Below are 23,068 nucleotides of genomic sequence, written 5' to 3' on the forward strand. Positions count from 1 at the left end.
TGTAATGGTACCTCATTGAGGTTTTGATTTGCATTTCTCTGATAATGAGTGATGTTGAGCATCTTTTCATGTGAAAACCTTTTACATTCTAAAATGACAGCATAAACGCCAACCCTAACAAGAGTGCTCAAACACTAGAGGAGTTGGTCCACACATAGAAAAAAAAAATCACTGGCTAAGTCACTCCCTATAAGTGACAATTAAAAGGAGAAAGTAACCTACCTGTGAAACCCCATGCTTCAGCTAAGAGGAAGGTACTCCAGGACATCAAGAAGAACAGGCCTGTCTCCAACAGCTGGAACTCTCGTAACTTGGTGAACTTTGTCACGTAAGACTGTCAAGGTTGACAACAAGATCTCATAATACAAAAGTGTTACTAGAAAAAATTATAGTCGAAGCAAGGCAAGCTTGAAAGCAGAAGGATTCTCCACTCTCTAACACAAAAGTCATAGAATAAGGAGGCACCAAAGTGAAGAAATTCTGAACATAAGCATTGTACTAAGAAGTCAGCAGTCCTCCCTTCCATGATGAAGCTCTACAGCTCAGTCCATCCAATTGTTTTATGGGTATCACATGCTTTGTTAGAAACCATGCAGTAAAGAACAGCGTGTGTGTGCTCTCAGTAACTCAGTCGTGTCTGACTCTTCTGAGACTCATGGACTATAGCCCACCAGGCTCCTCTGTCAATGGAATTTTCCAGGCAAGAATACTGGAGTGGGTTGCCTTCCTAATCCAAGTAAAGAACAGACATGACAGTAAAGGGCAGGAGTGACAGATCAGATACGCAACATGCCAACTCTATTAATTTGAGACCCAAAGCAAGACAGCTTCCATAATAATAGCAATTTATACCTAGTAAAAATTCTCAATTCTCAATTCATGAGATTTGATGTTCAATCCTCTCTGTGATGTAGAGTAACTCTGTGATGAGGAAACTGAGGCATGTCACTCACTCATACTGGTCTAAGTATTTGATAGTTGCCAGTGGAAGGGCCTGTATCAAGCTGTGGCAAATCTCAGCCTGAAGTCTACATTCCCCTCAACAAATGTGTACTACAACACAATGATAAAGTTTCTCAAGGAACTTAGGCTTGGAAAGAGATACTAGCTGGCCTGGTCCTTCTTCAGAACTGTTTTTACTGTCCCTTTAGGGCTCAGTTTGCCTGAGAAAAAGTCCTAAGACAAGCTTCTTCCAGCACAAAACTGAAGTACAGAAAATGAATATATTCTTGGAAAAGTATTTGTTTTCTATGAAAGTACCTTGAAAGTTCTGGAGCTGGAAGTTCTTTAGAGATCAAATCCTACTCATCTTTCCTGCTCTCCTCACCCTCCACCTTCCTACACTGAGGTCCCATGAAGTGCAGTGCCAGCAATTCTTCTATATTAGGAGTTCCAAAAGGCAGAGGCCACAAGAGGTCTTGTTTATCTGTAATACACAGGGCATAGCATGTGGTATATAACAGGTAAACAAGAAATTTTTTTTGAAGAATGAAAAGCTTGATATAAAACAGAAAATTGAATTTCCAGAAGTTTAGGTATACTTGCACTTAAAGAATCCAATAACAGAAAATTTAGATCCATTTATTAAACTGTCATTTTCTATTATATTTTAACTTATGAACGTGAAACTGCAATGACTAAGAAAAAAGAAAATTTTTTTAATGAATATAAGAGTGACTGGCTCAATGTTTCTAAAAGCAAACTAGTGGTAATGTGTAGGACTTGAGAGCATGAGGTTAAAATCAGTGGGAGCTAAGATGAACTCCCATCTATCCTAACCCAGGAACTTTATTTTATTCAGTTGGTATCAAGATCATACATTCTTATTAATCCTATTAAATGAAGAGCAAAAGGATGCCAGGCTGAACAGCCACATAGAACACCCAAGAGGCTCTTTGGAAAATACCTACCTTTATATCAATTCAGTCTACAACCTTAAAATTCACCCCCAAAGGGTCACTCTGTCTAAATAGAATTCCGTAGTGAGTGTTTAAGGGCATGAAGGCCTACACAAAGCAATAAAATTCTTTTATTTATTTACTGGTAAAGATGATTGCCTAATTCAAACCAAGTACTTGGTTATAAGGTTAATAATTATAACATGATGTCAATTGCAGAAGTAGGGGAGACCACGGAACACAGTATTACATTACTCTGTAAAGTTAACAAGAAAAGATAAATATAAAAAAAGGATATTAAAGCTGTCACCACTCCAGTAGCAGCACCCATTGCAAAAGAGCCACTGAAGATTCCAAGGAAAATCCCAATAGACTTGAACATGGCTGTGACATCAAAGGTGTGGCTGTTGTCTCCAGCTGGCTGGTATGCTACTATTGAGCTACAAAAGAGAAAGAAATGGCTCTTTCTTTGAGAAGCAATTTTTACTTTTAAAACATTATCTAAAAAATAATAAAATAAAAATTTAAAAATTACCTAGTGTCGAGCTTGATGATTAAATAAGAGGGGGTAAAAACCCAAAACTTTGGATTTGAATTGCCAAAATAAGGACCAAAGGTTACCAAAACACGCTGCAGTGGATCAGCTAACAAGAAAACTCAGCTTTTGTTAAGTGACAATTTCAGAAGGTAGAACATTTATTCAGTAAGATCCTCTAAAGAAATGAAGGTCGAACCAAGCCTTTTCCTCTAGTCTCAAGATACCATGCAGCACTATTCTTTTGTGACTACTTACTTAATGGTACTGAGTGCCTGAAAGCCCTCACATACTAATAATGTGAACAAACTAATGAAAAATTCCCCATGTCTCCAACAGAGTATGCATAAAAATATAAAGAATATTGTTCAATACCCAACCTGATCACATTTTGTTTTTCCTACGGGAAAAATAAAAAAGATGACTAAAGAATCCTTTCAACTTTTATAATACCAGATGGGCCCAGAACCTCCTATCTATTCACTCACTGAAATGGACTTTTGTAGATAGAAGGGCTTGAAAGGCCTTCCAAGGAGTTACAGTCCACTCAACAGTACTTTTGGCATACCCAGCTGAATCCTTCACCTAAACTTCTGAAAGAAAGTCACTCTGTAAGAGGCCAAGACAGGTAATTAGAAAGGACACTCCCCATCTTGAACTCACAGTCCAAACCTTGTCTAAAAATACTTCTTTTGAAACAGTTGCCCCAGGAAATAAACACAGCTGAGAAAATCACTCTTGCTAGTGGGTCTCTGGCAAAAGCACCTACCATTACTAAGTCAGTTTTCATCACAGTTAATTGAGCACCAGTGTTTGTATAATAAATCCAGACTCAAAGATCACACAAGTCATGTCAAAGAAAAGAAGCAGAGAAAACACATTCCTAAGAATATAATGAATTCCCCCTGTGGTTATGGCAATGCTTTTTCTGATTCGAAGCTAAAAAATGACATTGCTATACCATGTACACCAAGTTCTCTTCACATCTCCCTAGTTAAGTTAAAAAACAAAACAAAATCTAAGACCAAGGTAACATTTCCTAATTTTACCTATCTCATTGAAGTATAACTCCAATATGAATTTCTGGTAATGGCATATAGAAATTTCTGAGACTCAATTTGAATTGGAAACTTTAAACATCTGCATTTAAATCTTCAAAGTGACCAGATCATTTTGTGACTGGTAGATCTGATACTGTTTTAGTGAATATGAAATGGCTTTTCACATCATACTATCTTACCTACACATAAAGGACCCTACCACTGTAAATGAGAGTTGACTATATTATAGCATGAAAATATAGCAGCTGGCTGGAGAAAAGAAATACTGCTACAACAACCTTCTTTCTCTCTGGCCATAGTTTCCAAAATGCTGACAGGAACAAAATATCAATGCAATGCCTTCTGAGATCGCTTTCCCTGGAGTAGTTCATGGGAATTCAAGATTCACATTAATCATTATTTTATTCTTTAATCACTAAAATGTACAGGAAAAGCATGGTGGGCTGAGAACAGATGAGAGGTTTGTCTTCTTCCTTTTCAAATGCTGGCCTCTGGATTGAAATCTGAATTCATCTTTTCTACATCAGTCAACATTTTAACTTGAGGCAGCAGCATTTTTATGAATACTTAAAAAAAAAATCCTGAGAGTTATACAATGTACAATTTAGAAGGGAAAATCTCCCCGTCATTCCACTACCCTGACTTATTTTCTTATTTTCCTTCTGTATTTCTTCCCCCTCTTTTTGTTTTGTTCAGTCACTCAGTTGTGTTGAGCTCTTTGCAACCCCATGGACTGTAGCACACTAGGCTTCCCTGTCCTTCACGATCTCCCAGAGTTTGCTCAAACTCATGTCCATTGAGTCAATGATGCCATCCAACCATCTAATCCTGTCATCCCCTTCTCCTTATGTCCTCAATCTTTTTGTTACATGCATGCTAGTTCATGTTTAGTTGTAATCATAGTGAACATACAGTTCTGAATTCTGCTTCTTCAACTGACAATGACATAAGAATGACTACAGTCTCTCTAGTTGTGGTGTTTTAAGACATCAGAATGGTCCAAATGGATATAACATGATTTATTTAACCATTTCCTCACTATTGGACATTTTAAAGTAGCTTCTAATATTTTTGCTACTATAAAGAACAGTGTGAAAGAACATTATTTGTGCTTTTTACAAATTTTGGACTGTTTTCCCATTATACATTCCTAGAAACAAGGTATTAACTAAACCTATAGCTGCTTTTACATGTTGAGCAATAGCTTTCAACTAAATCTGTATTACATTTTAAGAGGGAAATATGACTATATCTCTCAATTTTTTAGTAATGATATCCAATGGCCTAGAAATTCTACTTTCAAAAAATACCCTACAGAAATACTCTCAAGGATTCACAAAGATTTATATATAAATATATTCACTGCAGTGCTATTCACAATAATACAATATTAGAAAACACTAAATATTAATCAACAGGGGAAATGCAGAGGTACATTAGTAGTGTATCCATACAATGGGATAAAGGAGGTATTAATGTAGTACAATGTCCAAGTGAAAGAAGGAAGTTACAGAAAAGTATGTATAGTGCTATGCCTTTTTGTTTAAAAATAAATATTATTTATATGTACGCTAATATTCTAATGGAAAAAATCTGGATGAAAACCTTAATAAGTGGTTATTTCTGAGAACTGAAATTTCAGGCATTTTCTACTAAGTCAAATACTTTAAATTTTTGTTAAAAACATGTATCAATTTATTATCATAAATGACAAAAGATAAAATACAAAAGAGCAGGTAATACCAATTTCAATGTCAACAACAATGTACAAGTGATATAGTTTTAAAATGATATCAGGGTTTCTCAATCCTGGCATTACTGACATTTGGGGCCAGGTAATTATTTGTTAGGTAGTGGGTGCTCTCTTGTGTATTGAAGGATTATTTAACAGCACCCTTGGCTTCTACTCACTAGATGCCAACAGCAACGTTCTCCTATTCTTGATAACCAGTATGTCCCTAGACATTGCCAAATATTCCCTGGTTGGGGGGTGGTGATGGTGCAAAACTGCCTCCAGTTAAGAATGACTATAGTAGACCATTACCAGCAGTAAATATTTTTCATTAACAATTTTGTTCTTGTTAACTGAACAGGTAAAAATGGCCACTGATTTAACATGTGTATCTCTGGTAACTAGTAAAGCTAAACAGTTTGTCTGTCATGTTTGTTTACTCATACTTACATTTTATAAAATGTAAATGACCCCCAAAACATATTTTAAATTAGTATGAACCTAGGTCTCTAGGGTAATCATGGTATAACCATTCAGAAGAATACTATTCAACGTAGAGCATCTCTAGGTATACACAACACTATATCAGTACATATAGCTCTACCTCATACAGCAATGAGGGAATCAGTTTCACTCCACCCTCACCAGATTAAAGTATTGACATTAACAAAAAAAAAAGTTACTGTCAATCTAACAGGTCAAAAAACAAACAAAAACAACTTCCAACATAAATTTCAAGAATGGGTATCTTAACCTGTTAACTGCCAAAGAGAAGTCCTTCAGGAAGGGGTCCCCCTCTTTCCACAAGGCTGTTTCTACAGAATATACACATTAGAAAATCACCAAAGGTCAACACAAAGTAGACTATTTACATCTAGTGAAAGTCGCTCAGTCGTGTCCGACTCTTTGCGACCCCATGGACTATACAATCCATGAAATTCTCCAGGCCAGAATACTTCAGTGGGTAGCTGTTCCCTTCTCCAGGGGATCTTCCCGACCCAGGAATCGAACCAGGGTCTCCTGCATTGCAGGCGGATTCTTTACCAGCTGAGCTATCTAATGTACTTTTAAAGGCAAACGAAAGATGATGAAAAACGTAATGCCAAGCACTTCAGTTAGTAACCTCCTACGAAAGTGAAAGTGTTAGTCGTTCACTTATGCTGACTGTTTGCGACCCCATGGACTGCAGCCCACCAGGCCCCTCTGTCAATGGGATTTTCCAGGCAAGGATACTAGAGTGGTTTGCCATTTCCTTCTCCAGGGGATCTTCCCAACCCAGGGATTGAACCCAGGTCTCCTGCATCACAGGCAGATGCTTTACCATCTGAGCCACCACAATCACAAAAAATTCTGGCAATAAATATGGTAGAGGGGGTAGAATTTATATGCACTACATTTACAAAAGAAGATCTGATCTTTTGCACATCTTCATACACAACATTTAAGGAATTAGTGTTACATCTCAGAAAGGATAATTTTCCACTTTGCAGTTAAGACAATGGGGGAAATCAAGTTGTGTAAACCAGAGTCAGTGACTAACTGCTCTTTTATGGTTAGTGAAGTGGAAATTAAGGAGAGAAATAAAAGTAAGGAGGAAAGGTGAAGGAGTTTTACTCTCTCTTGTAGAAAGTTCTGGTGTAAAGGCAATTGTCTATAGGGTTAGATATTTGCTTAATAGGAGTGAGTGGACAGGCCACAGTTCCTCAGAGGCTCACATCCATTCTTTCACCTGCAAATATCTTCTAGTAGCATATATAGTGATTTCTATACTTATATTAAAATATTGCTCATTTTCATTGTCTTTAAAAAGTGTCCGACTATTTGCGACGATTCTCCAGGCCAAAATACTAGAGTGGGTAGCCATTCCCTTCTCCAGGGAATCTTCCCAACCCATGGATCGAACCCAGCTCTCCTGCATTGCAGGCGGATTCTTTACCAAAATTCTGTAAAACAATTATCCTTCAATTAAAAAATAAATTTAAAAAGTATACTACTTAGCACTTTTTTTTTTACTTAGCACTTTTAAAAATTAAGTTTCTGAAATGATTATGTTAAATAAGAGAAATATGAATTAAAGTATGAAGTATTTCTTAATCATCAAATTGGCAAAAATAGCAAAGTCTGACAAATACTCTGTTGGTGAAGTTATGAGGAAACAGGCACTCTCATAATTTGGTGGCTAAAATGCAAAACAGTTACTTGGCAGGCAATTTAGCAATGTAACAAAATTACAAATGTATTTACCCTTTAATCCACTAATCTCACTTCTGAGAATTTATTCTACCAATAACCAATATACTAATGTACATATAAAACAGGCAAGTTGAAAGTTAATCACAGCTGCATTATTTGAGATAGCAAAGAATTGTAAACCCTTTATGTTTCCAGCAATAGAAGACTGATTAAATAAACTATAGTACAGTTCATAGTATTGTACACAGAATACTATGTGCCTGTAAATGAAGAATGAGAAACTCATTGCTTTGATACAGAAAGATCTCTGGAATGTAGTTATGTGAGAGGAAGTCAGGTATAGAACATATACAGCATGCTACTTTTAAAATAAGAAATGAGGCAAATTAAGAATATTTATTCATATACGTGCTTGCATTTGAAGAAACACTAGGATACAGAAGAAACTAATCAAAATGATTACCTATAAGGGACTGAGGGGATAGGTGGATGAGGACAGGAGTGAGAAAGTGATTTTTCAATGTATACCTTTCTATATAGTTTTGATTTTTGAACCATGTGAATATATAGCTCTGCCAAAAAATTCAATTTGAAGAGCAAATGTCCATGTTATAATGTTAAAACAGAATGCAAAATGATACATACACTACAATCACAGCTATGTAAAAATATTATGCATAGAAGAAAAGAATTTTTTAAAATGTCCTAGAATGCTTGCAGTAATTGTCTTTAGGTGTCAGGGATACATGTCACTTTTCCTTCCTTTATTGTCTTATTTTCTGCCGTACAGCAAACTGAATCAGCCATGCATATATATATATTCCCCTCTTTTTTTGGTTTCTATGAATTTTCCATGTAATCTATAAGCATATATTTATTCACGGGGGAAAAATGCTTCAGTTTTTCAAATGTTTCTATTCATAATGTACTCTACTCAACAAGTGACTTCTGGTTCTTAGAATCCTAATGTTCAACATACAGAATAAAATAAGAAAAAAAAAATCACTTACGAAGATAGCACTATGGCAACAGCGTCATTGAGGACACTTTCACCAAAAAGAAGTGCATAGAGTTCAACATCAACTTGAAGCTCGTGGAATATGGCAAGAACAGTCACTAGCAAGTAGAAAGAGTCACAGAAATATTAAGACATTACAAATATAACATATTTCCCTTCATAGATGATCATATTAGTTATTTGGAAATTTCTTTCTTCATCTCAGAATTCAATCCTAATAAACATTCATACCATATTAAAGATTCAGTAATTTTATGTCAATATTTTTCTTTTCCCTAACTGTGTACCTGTAATATCCCCTTCCTCTCTCTAACAGTCGAAAATAACCTTGGAGGACTGAGTTGGCCTACATTCTTTATGCAAATGCTAATAATCTTGCCTTGTACATATCTTTCCCATAAAAAATACATTCAGAATTTCTTACAGACCAGGTGATCATTAATCTTTGATAAAGAAGACTATTACAAAAAGCATTTCCTGCTGCAAACTTCATTTTTTCCTTGGAGCTTTATAATTCACTTCTATTTGACTTTCAAATTTTAAGCATACCAGTTTAGCAAAGACAGTGGGAAATGAAAACACGAGTTTGGTTTCCGGTTGGCATAAAATTTATGACCAGAATTACAGCTGCTATATTTAACTTAACAAGAAGACAACTATCAGGCTATTTCAGCTTGAGAGGGAAAAAAATCCTTCTCTTAGAAAACCATTACATGAGAATTCTTAGAAAATCAGAGGAGATTGAAGTTGCATTGTAACTTTAATTGCTGAGTCACGTACAGCTCACTTGCTAAATAAACTCAAGCAGACGTGAAAGATTATTACAACCAGAGTTGGGAGAACCTCTTCAAATGCCAACTAAAAAACAGGAAGCTTGTACTTTAAAAGATAAAGTGTCCACTGCAAAGCATTTCATCTGGAATATCCTGATACCAAAAGCTAACCAAGAGAAGGCAAAAAGGAGGGCAGGAACAATGCTGTAAAATTTTAAAAAGAACCTATGGCTCCCCCTTCTATCAAGTGAACAACTGCAAAATAACAGAATTATTATAGGGGTAAATACCTATATAACTCAGAAGAAATATAACCATTCAGCTTTATATAAGCAAAACAGTTCTGCTTGAGCCATCCAGGCCATACTCCCACTAAAACAAAACCAGAAGTTTTTTTTTTTTTTAATTTATTTTTAAAGTATTTATTTATTTGGCTGTGCTGGGTCTTTCTTGTGGCAAGTGGGATCTAGTTCCCTGACCAGGAATCGAACCCTTGCCCCCTTGCACTGGAAGCAGAGTCTTAGCCACTGGACCATGAGGGAAGTCCCAAAACCAGAAGTTTTAAGTAACGTAGCCAGTCCAACTGACTGAGATTTTTCCTAGACTTTGAAAAGTTGAGAACTTTGCTTCCAGTAAGAGAACATGGAGAAGAGACCACTAGTTTCTTGCAAAAACCATCCCATCTTCATACTGATAATGGGAACAGTTACAAACAATAAGGGGCAGCCTCAACTGTCTTTAAGGAGGTGATTTGCTTCTCAGTTTTAAAAATGCCAGACTACACAAATGCCTCTCTAAAATGTCCTCTGAGCTTTTAAAACCATTTCTTACAGAGTATAGAGCATATTTTCCTACTTTCTATAATGCCCTGTGTTATCAGAGTTAACACAGGAATTCAGAGATAAACTTTGATTATGCTGGATGATAATTAAAGAAGATTATTAACTTACAAGGTCAAAGGGTAAAACAAAACAAACCTCTACCAAGAATCCAAAATCTAGTAAAAGAATACTTGCGTCCTTAGTTCAAAAAATGCAGTCTCTGCTCTTATCCCTATACCTTCAGCCTAAACATGCTCTAAATTCTTAATTTGAATGTAGCTGTGAAGATCACCAATATTACATTAGGAAAACTATAGCCTAACTCATCTAACTCAATACAACAAAATTCACTGTCAAGTCATGATAATATCGAAACTACTTCATAATCAGAAAGCCAATTTTATAAAATAGCTCTTTAATATATATTATGACCCACCAATGGCCCCAAATCACACTTGTTCTAGTATAATGGCCTTCTAACAGTCATTTTAAAACAATTTTTCTTACTCTTAAATGCAGATTAGCTAAATGTCAACAGATTTTTAGGGATCTGTTTTCTAGAAGCTTGAAAGGAAATGTATCATCATTGCCCATTCTTAACTAATACAGTTCGTCTTCTATGCCCTGTCACCTGGGATAGAGACCAACCTAAAATTCTTGGAGGAAATGCTTTATGGTCCTCATCTAAAAAGCATCAAATTGTGGACCAGTAATAGAACATATAATAAAGAGGAACAAAATTGTGTGTTTAAGCCAAAAGGAGCCATGAATTTTGTTTTTTCCCTCCACAACTGGAAAGTATAGCAAGATGGGAATACCTAATCCTGAATTCTACACCTCAAAGCAAGAAATACATGCATGTGCGTTGTTGGAAAAACACTGTACACCTTAAGTACTCAAGCTCCACATTCATGTAAAACATACCTGGATCAGTTGCTGATACGATGGCACCAAACAGCAGGCAATCTGTAAAGTAGAAATCTCCGGCAAGTTGTCCAGTTACTTTCATCAGTGTAACACAGCCATACATTATTGATCTGTTAAATAAACATATGTCTCCTTTAGAAAAAACATCAACTGTGAAAGAAGTTAGAATACAGTAAGAATAAGATGGGTCTACTATTAGTACTTTGTGACTAATCCCAAATACACTGCATGTCATTTAAATATGGTAATGCCTTAGCCTTAAGGAAAATTCAAAGAACTTATTACCTATATGAATATATTTTACTGCAAAAGTCCTTAGACACATTCAAGAATACAATACTGCAGAAGTCAAATATGCATTATTTTAAAATTACAATTTGAAGGCTAAAAGTGTTTTAAGCTTCAAGTACTCACCCAATTACAAAACAAGAAATTGCAGTTCCAAGAAAAGCGTATGCTAGGATTGATCCAAGGTTTCGAAAGAAATGTCTCTGATAGAAAAAAAGTTTTACTGTGTTAGAATATTCACCAATTATTTTTAAAAGTAAAGGTTTTCTATTCTAGTGTACTATGCTAATATTAAATGCATTATTCATTAAATGAAATAACTAAGAGAGAATTTTTGTATAGGCATTAAATTCAGCATCTCAAAAGGATAAGGAGAGGGAGAAGTGAGGGAAGAACTGCTATTTCTGAGTGCCAGCGATGATAAAGCCCATGGAGTATAAGGCCATTTAAAGCATATGAAATACAAAAGCACTTACTCTTTTCAGACTATATCCTGCATAAAATATGATAGGAGGAAGTAATATGTTGAAAAATACTTCTGGATCAAAAGTAACCTGTTAAAATAAAGAGTTCTTTTAGATGAATTCCCTCAGAAGATTTCTTATTACATTATGAAATGAGCAAAAAGAAAAAAAGATTCATGTTAAACTGGTGAAAGACAAGACTACTACCACTGTGGTAACTGAAAAATATTTCATACAGGATTGCTGGTGTTCCACTTCTCAACCAAATGACAAGGAGATAGCATTGGAACAATCAGTTACATCCTACCTACACAAAGTAGGTTAAAATGATAGTAAAAATCTTCAAAATAAGAAAAAGTATGAACATGTCTTTGCTTTAAATAAAAGAGGCCCCAAACTGGTAAGATAAAATGTGGGAGTACAGAATTATTGTTGGCAAGAGGAAACAGACTTCTTGCATAGGTAACATCTCTAAAGGTATATAACATAATATAAAAAGTTTCTGCACAAATCAGATTTCTAGTTCTGACAGCCCATTCCTTTTAATATCTACTCCCTATAATAAAACAGATGTCCCCTTCTGTTCATAAGGCTGCAGTAGGACTGGGCATGAACACAGAGCAGCTACACACATAGCCATGCTAAAATTTCATTTCCTAGAGTTTTGAAGGAACTAGAATTTTCCACAGCTAGAAAAAAACTCTAGCTGCAAAGTAAAATTTAGGTTTGCGTGAAATTTTGAAAAGCATTAAAGATGGTCAAAAACACAACCAAGTAGCTGTATAAGCCAAGTCCTGCCAATGTAGAAAGCAGACGTGGAGGCAGATGGTCAAGGGTGGATGAAAACAGAGACATGAGGCCCGAGACCCGTCAGGATGGGAACTATGGATGGGTCAGGAGAAAGCAGCTCCAGGAATGTCTGGGAGCCAGTAAGACTGAAACCCAACCTACATCAAGTTTCATGCACACCATGGTATAGTATCTGATACTCAGGTTGAGGCCCTTAAGAATCAAAGAAAGATTAAATTGTGCTCAGTATACAACACAAGGGCTTCCCTCACAGCTCAGTGGGTAAAGAATCCGCCTGCAATGCAGGAGACACAGGTTCAATCCCTGAGTCGGGAAGATCCCTGGAGGAGGAAATGGCAACCCACTCCAGTATTAGCCCTACTGGTTGCAAAGAGTCAGATGGGACTGAGTGACTAAGCACTCTACAACACAATCAAGGCAAGAAAGAATTCAAAAAAATATTCATGGAATATTTTAGGTATTATCAAATAAATGCTATGTGCTAAAGTACTATAAAACTGCAAGGGCCATAAGCAAATTGAAAGAAACATTTATCAGTTCTGCTTAACTCAATACCAGTTACCACTTATTACAACTGTAAACATTACAGAGGGAAACAAAAACAGTTACAGTACTTAGCTTCAATCAGAAAATCAAACTGTAGACATGACAATTTCCTTAGCACTGCATTACATTCATTAATTGAGCTTTTACTGCATTTGAAAATACTGATTATTTTAAATATCATTAAAAATTCATTATTTTTCTCCTGAATCACTTTGCTGCTATTATATACTTTTTAAAAAATCCAAAGGTTATCTTTAATGAAGAACTTACCTTTCTAAGCATTTCATTATCTTGAACATTATTGAGTTCATGTGAACTAATCTCTCCTTTCAGCGTATACTCATAAAATTTTCCACTAACATTTACCAATAAGGTAGTTGGGCTTGACTGCACTTCACAGCTCAGGGTCACGTTATTCACATCGCTTGGAACATGAATGCCATATCGAAGCACAAGGCCCACCAAAAGACCTGGAAATAATAAAAGAATAATATAAGCTCTTCTTTCACACAGAGACTACTTCTTGTGTACCCCACACATACCTCTGGATTAATAACAGAAAATCTCTTATGATAGTTTCCTGTAGCTCAAAATTCATTTTTAGACCAAATGCAGTTACATTTTAAAGTGCTACTAAATTCACAAATCTAAGTGCCCAATATAACTCCAGTGACAGGAGGGGAAAATATCCCCGGGGGTAACAATGCATATTGCATTCCTAGATCAAGATATAAATAAGTGATTAGCAAAGTAACAAAATGAGGAAATACCTTCAGATCATCTGTACACAGTACATGCTCCAAGGCGTCCCAACCTGACAGTGTAATCATGTTAGAAATGTGTTTACCACCTCCATCTATTAATACCAATTCAGAAGTCCTAACTTCTTGTTATTTTCTTAAGTTATTCCTAAAGCACACGGCTGGCCAAATAATACAATTTTTACAAACTGGAAAGTCAATGTTTGTAGATTGAGTTCTTCTAATACTAAAAGTTCAGACTTTAATTTTAAAATATGTTTCAAAATGAAAACATGGAACAGAAGCCTTGACTTTGACACTATGATATCAACATATTATTAGAATTTTACCTGGATCATCATACTGATATTCAATTATGCACAATGTTCTAGGTACTATAAACCTAGATTGATCAAAAATGTTTAAAAATGACTTTATTGTGATATAACTCAAGTACCACAAAGTTTATCCTTTTAAACTGTGTAATTCAGTGGCTTCTAGTTTATTCACAAAGTTGTATACTGATAACTACTTTCCAATTCCAAAACATCTGCATTGCTCCAAAAAGAAACCCTAGACCTATTAGCAGTCACTCTCCATTTCCCCCACCCCAACTGCCATCCCCTGACAGCCACTAATCTACTTTTTCTCTAGATAAATCTGCCTATTCTGGATATTTCATATAAATGGACTCCTACAATATGTGACCTTTTATGTCTGGCTTCTTTTCCTTAGCATAATGTTTTCAGGATTTATCCATGTTGTAACATGTATCAGTGCTTCATTTCTTTTTATGGTCAAATGATGCTTCAGTGTATAGATATACCTCAACTGCAAATTGAACTCAAACATCTGGAACTTTCCTTAACTCTGCTTTAATGGCATTTTACCTTCCTGTCTCCTTCTACTCTAACTGGTCAGTCTTTCTTTTAATATATGTGAATGGACTATTATGCTAAGTAGGCCCACAGGGTTCACAAATGAAAAGGAGGTCCCTCCTTCAAGTAGCTCTCAGTCCACTTGGCAAAAACAGACTGAATAAACAATTATAACATGATATATTTGTATATGAGGTATTATAAAAACAGAAAAGATGTACCTAAGCAACCCTGAGGGAGTGGGACATTAGGCAAGTCTTTCCAGAGGTGTCATCTAAGCAGGTAACAAAGTAAGAGAAAATGGTTTCCCAGGTAGGAGGACTAGCAGTACATATCCAGTCAAGAAGAGTGAGAAAACATAGCCCATTCAGGGAATCATAAATAGTTCAGGATGGCTGGGATATCAAGTGCCAAGAGTTGAGGTGTCAAAGACTGGCAGGAGCTGAATCACGAAAGACCTTGCATGTAGGGGAAGGGAGTTTAGACTTTATCCTGAAAGCAAAATGAAGCCATAGAAAGCCTATAAGCAGGGGCTTGACATCAGATTTCTATTTTAGCATGACTGGCCTAGACTACAGAGGCTCGGGAAGGTCAGATAAGAAGGCCACTGAGGTTATTCAGGCACTAAGAATGCAGGGCCTAATCTAAGACAGCAGAGATAGGGAGAGAGGGGGATTTTTTAGAAAGTATTATCTTATAGAAGAATTTGGTGACTGAGAAGACTGGGAGCAAGGGAGATGAAAAACTAAGAGGAACCTAAAGTGACTTGGCAACTAGGCGGATAAGCTGGGCCAGTGAGTGAGGCAGGGGACAGATTTCTAGGGGAAATGTGCAGCTTCGTTTTGGACATGTTGAGTTTGATGTACCTGTGATACATGCACAGTTGAGTATGTGGGATCTGGACCTCAAGGAAGGGGGAGGGTCTGGACTGGCGATATACACTTGGCAGTCATAAGATGGTTGAAGTCAAGTGCAGAAGGGATTACCTAGGGAGCAAACAAAGGGAGAAGAGGACTATGGATATATGCCCAGAGTTTTATGCCAAAATTAAGGGGCTGGTAGAGGAGGAGAAGATGATGAAGGAGTCTAAGAAAGAAAAGCCACAGACATAGGAAGAACAGAGGAGGAACTGATGAAAACTAGTAAATGCTGCAGCAAAGTCAAGGAAGACAAACATTAAGAAGTGTCAACTGGGTTTGGCAACAAGGAGGTCACAGGTGACCTTGGTAAGAGCAATTTCAGTGAAGTAGTGGAGGCAGAAGCTAGGCCAGAGTGGAAGTGATAAAGCAGAAATGGGGAGTGTCAGAGCAGTAGCTGGCTAGGAATGGAGGAAGCAGCAGAGATGAAGGATACTTCTTGTCAACTTACAGCCACATGTAACTTTTTTCAAATGAGCAGCAATGAGTAACTGGTAACCAATACAATGCAATTGACTCTAAAAAACATTTTAACAAAGTTTCAGATATTTGAAACAATGTGATGGACATTGAGGGCATTAGGCTAAGTGAAATAAGTTGGACAGAGAAAGACAAACATTGTATTCTCTTTTATGTGGAATCTTAAAAAGAATAAAACAAAAAACAAGCTCAATATATACAAGCTCTGGTGGTTGCCAGAGGCAGGTGGAAAGGGATGGGAGAAATGGGTAAAGAGGTATAAATTTATTTAAAATTTAATAAATAATAAATGAAAGATTTGATCTTGTTTAGTCACTAAGTTGTGTCCAACTGTTTTGTGATCCCATAGACTGTAGCCCACCAGGCTCCTCTGTCCATGGGATTTCCCAGGCAAGAATACTGGAGTGGGTTGCCATTTTCTTCTCCAGGGGATCTTCCAACCCAGGGATCAAACCCATGTCTCCTGCACTGGAAGGCAGATTCTTTACCACTAAGCTACCAGGAAAAGATACACTTTGAAAATATCTCACCTCAAAACACAAAGTTAAAAAGTGATGGCTGGATATCAACTGTGTTTGATAAACATAACCTGGGAGAGAAAAGGTTATCCTTCCACAGTCATCCTGTCTATATGATATAGAAATAGCTCTTTTTTCTACTATCTCACAAGACCTCCTAATTAAGAGGCTCAGTAGTACTAAGTTGTCCCCTTACATTGATGTGCAAAAATCACAGTTAAGCCATTACAAGCAGCAATAATATCAGCATAAATTCTTTCCTTATCCTCAAGCCTAACTGTGTAAGGAAGAGTACCCACAGGTTCTACTGCATCCCAACCCAATGCTGAAATGTCACTGTGTGTCCTGAGGAGGGTTCAGCATTTGGACAAATCTTATACCCTGGCAGTTAAAACACCAGCAAGGAGAATAATTACTTAGGCTGCAAAAAAAAAAAAAAAAAAAAAATCAGATCTTCTTTTTACAGCATCAGACAGCTGAAAAATTAGAATTTCTTTGAATAAAGTTGACAGATCAAGTTAACTTGGGCTCTGTGAAAGGTCAAATCCTAATCATGGAGTTAAGGCAATTCTCAGTAAAGAGAAAGTACACAAAAGGAGTGCTTTGTTAAGGGGATAAGGCAGAAAATTCTCGCTTCCTACACAGAGGCACAAAAAATATTGATATCATGACATTTAAAATTACCATTGTCAGGCAACAAAGTATACAACCACAAAGAGATATCTTTCACAAGAGACAAGTCCCTCCCTTCCTACACATCCCTGACCCTCTTGTGCTGGAGACCCTCCCAAGGACTGAGGACTCAGGCCCTCTGGACCCAAGGCCCAACCACTGTATGAGTCCCATAGTGGAAACTGATTTTTTAATGGATTTCAGCACATCCTTCCAGCTTATCATACTAGAAGCCTCTGATAGTCAAAAATATGGAAGGAACATCACTGGGGTATTAAGTATGGTCAAAATTGATAAAGATTTCTACAGATTAAAAATATATGCATATTTGTATATGTGTATGTGTATATGTATATAACATTTATCTGCTTCTTGAAGAATGATGTTAGATTCTGTCTTAAAAGCTAATCCAACTATTACGAATCTCAGTCATTATTTTCTCATCTATAAAAATGGGGATAAATGACTTTCCCAACATTATTTGGCATTGACAAAACCAGAATTAAAATCTGCATTTTCTATTTCCAAAGTTTCTATAATTTTCTTATCACCTCCTGGCTCTCATGTTACTAACTTGTTCTCTGGTGGTTATGTCTCCATTCTCTCACAGGTTTCCCTCACAACTCACTTTAAAACCCCTGTAACTTTAAGTATTAACTCCCTTCATATCTGATCTTATGAAATTTAATATAACATAGTGAAGGAGAAAAAGCACCAGTTTGGAGGGCAGATAGAAGTATCAATTCTGGCTCCATCAAGTTCTAATCTGTGATTCTAGGGTAGATAATCTCTCATTGAACCTCAGTTTCCTCATAGGTAGTGATGATAATACTAACACAGTTCATTTTCATAGATAAGTTTTATCTCTTCGACGTGAGGTAGTATGGTTTAAGGGGCTAAGAGAATGGGGCTCTGAGGCTGACTGACTGAACTTAATACTTACAAGTTATGTGACTTCAGGCAGGTCACTGAACCTCCCTGTGCCCCAATTTCCTCATCTGTAAAATGGGAAAGATAATAGTATCCATCTTACAGGGTCGTTATGAGGTTTAAATGAGATATCTGGAGACCATCTAGCAGTGTCTAACATTATAATGCTCAGTAAACACTTCCTTTTCAGTCACTAGATTGTAAGTGCTTTGTGGGCAGGGATGATGACTCATCTGTATTTCCCATCATGTCTCACATCACATCAAAGATAATAAATAGTTATTGATGAATCATATTAGTTAAACTTAGGACTCTGGATGCTGTAGTTTAAGGCATAATAAGTACTGCTTCCTTGCTTTTTGCTTTTTATACCATCTAAAAGCACACTGCAGTTTTCAGACTCACTAACGGTGACTCACTTTGAAGCTGATTAAGCAAACTAGCCCAATGAACAGAACACTTGGGTGCTTCAACATTGTGTTTGTAACTAGGCTATATTATATTACAATCTAGAAAGTGACCACGTTGGCAATTTAATCTCGCTTTCTTTTTTTACCTTTGCTTCTCAAAAAGATAAAGGAGAGGCTTATTTTAATGTAGCATTTTTCCAGGATTTAGGTAGCTAAATCATCAGTGGACTGAATCTTGGTGATCTGGACATTCCCAGAGTAAGAAGTCTTCTCATCTGGAAGTAAAGCTAAAAAATAAAGGTCTTAAAGTACTATATTAACATAATAGCTATAATGGTACAAGAGTTGTAAGAAAAGATAAATGGCAGATGGTAATTATGACTAGAAAATGTCCTAATTTTCATGGCACTGAAAGTACTTTGACTGAGCCCCACCTATTCTCAAACTGGATTTGGGTTTTGGTCAGGAGGCTGTTCATCTACAGCCCCTGATCACCCATATTGAGAAAATGGGACAGGCTAAAGAATGCCAAGTCATGGCAAATCAACCCGATTTGACACCCAGGTAAATCTCTTTTGCTTTATATTCCACAAGAGACACCCTTGTTTTTCCTTCACAAAACACCAACACTAAGGCACTCCATCACTTTTCATTAACTTAGAAACATCAGGGAAGGAAATCAGTAATCCCACTATTCTCCTTTAGCCCAAGAATTAGAGGAGGTTAATGATATCAGCTACCAAAGAACAAATATTGTCAGGGCAATTCTAAGTCCCTATTTGACTTTTGTAAAAAATACTATGTCTGCCTCTTAACTTACAAAACTGAGTCAATTAAAAGAATCATTCTGAGCTTAACCTGCGAAAATGCAGTTATAACAGCAATAATAATGCAACTGAAACTCTCATTTAATGAGCATTTACTTAGGGGTCAGATACTGAGCTAAAAACATTTCTTCCTCACAATAATGCTACTATCATTGTTCCTAATTTATAGATGACAGTGTAAGAAGGTGAACTTGCCCAAGATCACAGAGCTATTGGCACAGTGAGATAGGAACCCAGGTCTGACTCTAAAACATGGGCTGGAAATCACGGTGATGGTCTGTTTTTGCATGGTACAAGAGCTAAGAACGGCTTTTAAATTTTTAAAGGTTTACAAAAAGAAAAAGAACAAAACAAACATTTTCACAACACAGAAATTGATGTGATCCACAAAACTGACAATATTTACTCTGTGGCCCCTTACAGAAACAATTTGCAGACCTGTGATCTTACCATCTTGAACCACTTTATGATACTCTTTCTATAGGAAAGAGGTTACAGTGATCGGCTCCTTATTTTAACACCATAATACTCATTTGGCATTTAATGGAATTTAAGATCCTTTATTTTCTTTATATGACTTGTCTACCGAAGAAGGGTAAGTTCTTTTAAGGTAGGGATCATATATTTCTTTGTATTTCCTGTGCATAACGTAGTAAGCTGAGTAGCAAATGTTTGTTGAGGATAGTAAATAAATCACACACTGTTATACAGAGAAATAAAACAGAGATATACAATTTATCTGACTAACTCAGCTTAAGGAGTGCTGCAAATAGAATACAAAAACATGAAATATGAAAACCACCCAATATGTCTAAAATCTAAGAATCTTAGGAAGCAGAGATATTTTGCACACAGGCTTAGAATTTTATTACCTTACAAATGAAAAATAAGTCTGAGTTCCTGCATTTTCCTGATACACACAGCTACCTTTCCTTGCTCTGCTACCCTTGAGCTGCACATTCCAGAAAGTCTGTATTTACTGGAAAGGGATGGGGGTGGGGGTGCGTGGAGAAATGTCTTTTTATGCCAAGGCTTCTCCCACCTCTCTGCAAGTCTGAGACACAAAGCTGAAAGCTCATCAGTTTAAGCCTGTTTCAAATGAAGATAATCTTCACTCATGAACTGCACAGAAAGGACTGTTTATCTGCCCTCATCTCTCCAGCCATATACGCCCTCCTGGTCATCCTAGATTAAGACAGCAATATGCATCTTTTCCTCTCATGAGGCCCCAGCAGAGGCCAAAATGCCGCTGAGTCTGTGGTTTGATTTGCCCTTCTCCCCTTATGATCAAAAAATAAAGATAAATAAGAAATCTCAAAACGAAAGCACACTAAGACACAAGAACTGAAGCCATTTACTCAACAATCTGTCAATAACCTTATGCCACCAGCAAGTCACCCATCGCACTGCATACGCGTGGTGTTCTTAATTACTGTTTGGCGGAACTGTTCTGACCAACCTATAGTACAACACGCTGCTGGAAGATCTTTATCTCTTGTCCTTACCTCCGCACGGCCTGAATTAGAAGAGTCAACCATACGTATTCATATCAGATATCACAAGCCTAGTACAATACATCAGGATGTCATCAAAATTGCCCTAAGCCGCCTTCGGCTTCTTTCTTGTTCAGGTTTTTACTTGGGCTACACGGGAGTTAGCTTTTCATTCTCAGCCTCCAAAAGACAGGGCGTAGCAAGAGCTGGGTGATGGGGAAAGGTGGACTCTGGCTCCAAGAGAACGTCAGATGCTGAGCAGCAGAGATCCTGCTGCAGCTTCAATGGACCTTAAACGAACTGACATCCCAGAGAAACGGATAGCTGGGCTGGCCTCCCCTCCCCCAGTCCTCAACCCAATCCGAGCACCGCACCCACTCCCTTTCCATCCTCAGTCCTGGGTCCCGAGCTCGGTAGGCAGAGGCGGAGAGGAGGGGTGCGGAAGAAAAAGGAGGTGGGGTCGGAGGCAAAATGGTGTGGACTGGCAGAGGAAAGGAGGGGCACGAGGTCGAGAAAACGGGGGACGAGGCTTAGGAGAAAATGGGGTGAGGCAGAGAAACGAGGGGTGAAGCAGGAAAAAAAGGGGGGGCGAGGGAGAGAACCGGAGATCCGGGAGAAAGGCGAGGCGGAAAATGGAAGCAATGGGAAGGGGAGCCGTACGTAGGCCGAGCAGAGCCAGGAGAGGAGGTGAGGCAGCCGGCGGACAGAGAAAGGGGGAGCGCCCGGGGCAGACACGGGGTTGAGACACTTGCCATAAATCATAGCCAGGCCGGTTTCATGCAGGAAGCGGGCCCGGCGGTGCTTGAAGAGCCAGATCGTGAGAATGGTAAGCGTGAGCAGCAGGATGAAGATGAGCAGGTTGGCGCTGTCCTGCCGGTGGCTCTCCTCAGCTTGCTTCTCTGATACGATTTCCTCGTCCATGGCTCTCGCTTCTCCGCCAGCGCCGTCCGAAGCCCCGGCCCAGCCAAAGACGCCCACTGCGAGAAGTAACCAGAGCGGCCGCGTGAGCCGGCGGGCCTGGGGGCTGCCGCCGTCGACGCCGCGGCGGAGGGGCGCCCGCAGCCAGCCGCGTCGAGCCATGACTCCCCCCACCGCCCGCCCCGATCCTCACCCGCAGCCGCCCGCGGTCGGACCACTCCCCGAGGGCTCACGGGAAAGGGGCGGGGCCCCAGGGAAGCCGTCGGAGCGCGCGCCGCCGCCGCCGCCGCCGCTCTTAAAGCGGACGCGCCACTCCCAGCTCGCTGGGCCCTATGACTTTGGCCTTCTGTCCCCCGCCACATCAGCTTCCCCCCAGGCTCCGCTGCCAGGGAATGAAAGGCCGTCGAATCTAGTCCACCGCCTTCTGGAAAAGAAACCTGGGTTCAGCGTAATCAAAGCAGTGGCAGATTGCGCTCAGTCTAGTTTGATCCTATTCTTAAAGGTCTCAAGAGGAATGGATCTTTCATAACCCATCTCCACATTGTCCCCCAGTGTCTCTTAACAGGATAAGAAGTTGTCCTCTTGGGAAGGGCCTAAATCTCCATCTTTAATTTAAATTGGATTCTCCTTTTTGTGTCCTCAAAGGGGGAAAAAATAGCACTGTAATAGTTCATAAATAATTGACTCAAAGGCAAGGATTCTGCTTGCGTCTTTATGCTCGGTTTTCTTTACACGTAAACACCCGATGTAAGTCATCTCTTACAGATAAACTCCTCAATCTCGCAAAGATTCAGTTGGTTTGTGCTCAAATTTCTCTGTGCTCTAGTCTCCTCCCTCCCCAGGAAGAAATCTTTTGTGCTGTGATGGGTTTCTCATTTTCCTCTTGCTCCTTTCCTCTGCCATCTTAAAGGAGAGTTCCCCAGCTCAGAAGCCACCTTTAACACCATATCTCATCGCTCTTCTTCAAAGAATATTTTCCCTGTTCTCAGCCTCTCAACCTTGTGCACCAGAATTTTCACAGTTCTCACCACTCTGAGAACAGTGGATTCTATTTTCTCCCTTCCTCTCAGATCACTCAGTCTTTGTGGGCTTTTTGTTCTCTCTAGACTTTCTCTAGATGTTTCATTTCTACTTCTGCACGAATGAACTCCAGTTCCAAGACCTGACCTGCCACTCTCCCTTCAGGCCTCTACCTGTTGGATCGTGAGCATATGCTTGT

The 23,068-nt window shown here is 38.3% G+C and overlaps 1 protein-coding gene across 2 annotated transcripts in view; it reads right to left on the minus strand.

Moving 5' to 3' along the window:
* Positions 1-22,246, minus strand: part of SLC9A6 (solute carrier family 9 member A6) — a 54,185-nt gene extending 31,939 nt beyond the window's left edge. Inside the window, exons 1-9 of one of the 2 annotated variants that reach the window (XM_043457962.1) lie at positions 22,043-22,246; positions 21,684-21,908; positions 13,337-13,536; positions 11,723-11,800; positions 11,373-11,449; positions 10,956-11,068; positions 8,430-8,535; positions 2,197-2,338; positions 223-328 (exon numbers count right to left, since the gene is read on the minus strand). In XM_043457962.1, the coding sequence (XP_043313897.1) occupies positions 223-328; positions 2,197-2,338; positions 8,430-8,535; positions 10,956-11,068; positions 11,373-11,449; positions 11,723-11,800; positions 13,337-13,536; positions 21,684-21,908; positions 22,043-22,211 (1,216 nt within the window). In that variant the 5' untranslated portion in view covers positions 22,212-22,246. Of the gene's footprint in view, positions 1-222; positions 329-2,196; positions 2,339-8,429; positions 8,536-10,955; positions 11,069-11,372; positions 11,450-11,722; positions 11,801-13,336; positions 13,537-21,683 lie in introns of both variants that reach the window. The other variant, XM_043457963.1, reaches the window with a different exon arrangement.
* Positions 22,247-23,068: the final 822 nt, after the last annotated feature.

This window comes from Cervus canadensis, chromosome X (assembly GCF_019320065.1).
Source record: "Cervus canadensis isolate Bull #8, Minnesota chromosome X, ASM1932006v1, whole genome shotgun sequence".
Lineage (NCBI taxonomy): Eukaryota > Metazoa > Chordata > Mammalia > Artiodactyla > Cervidae > Cervus > Cervus canadensis.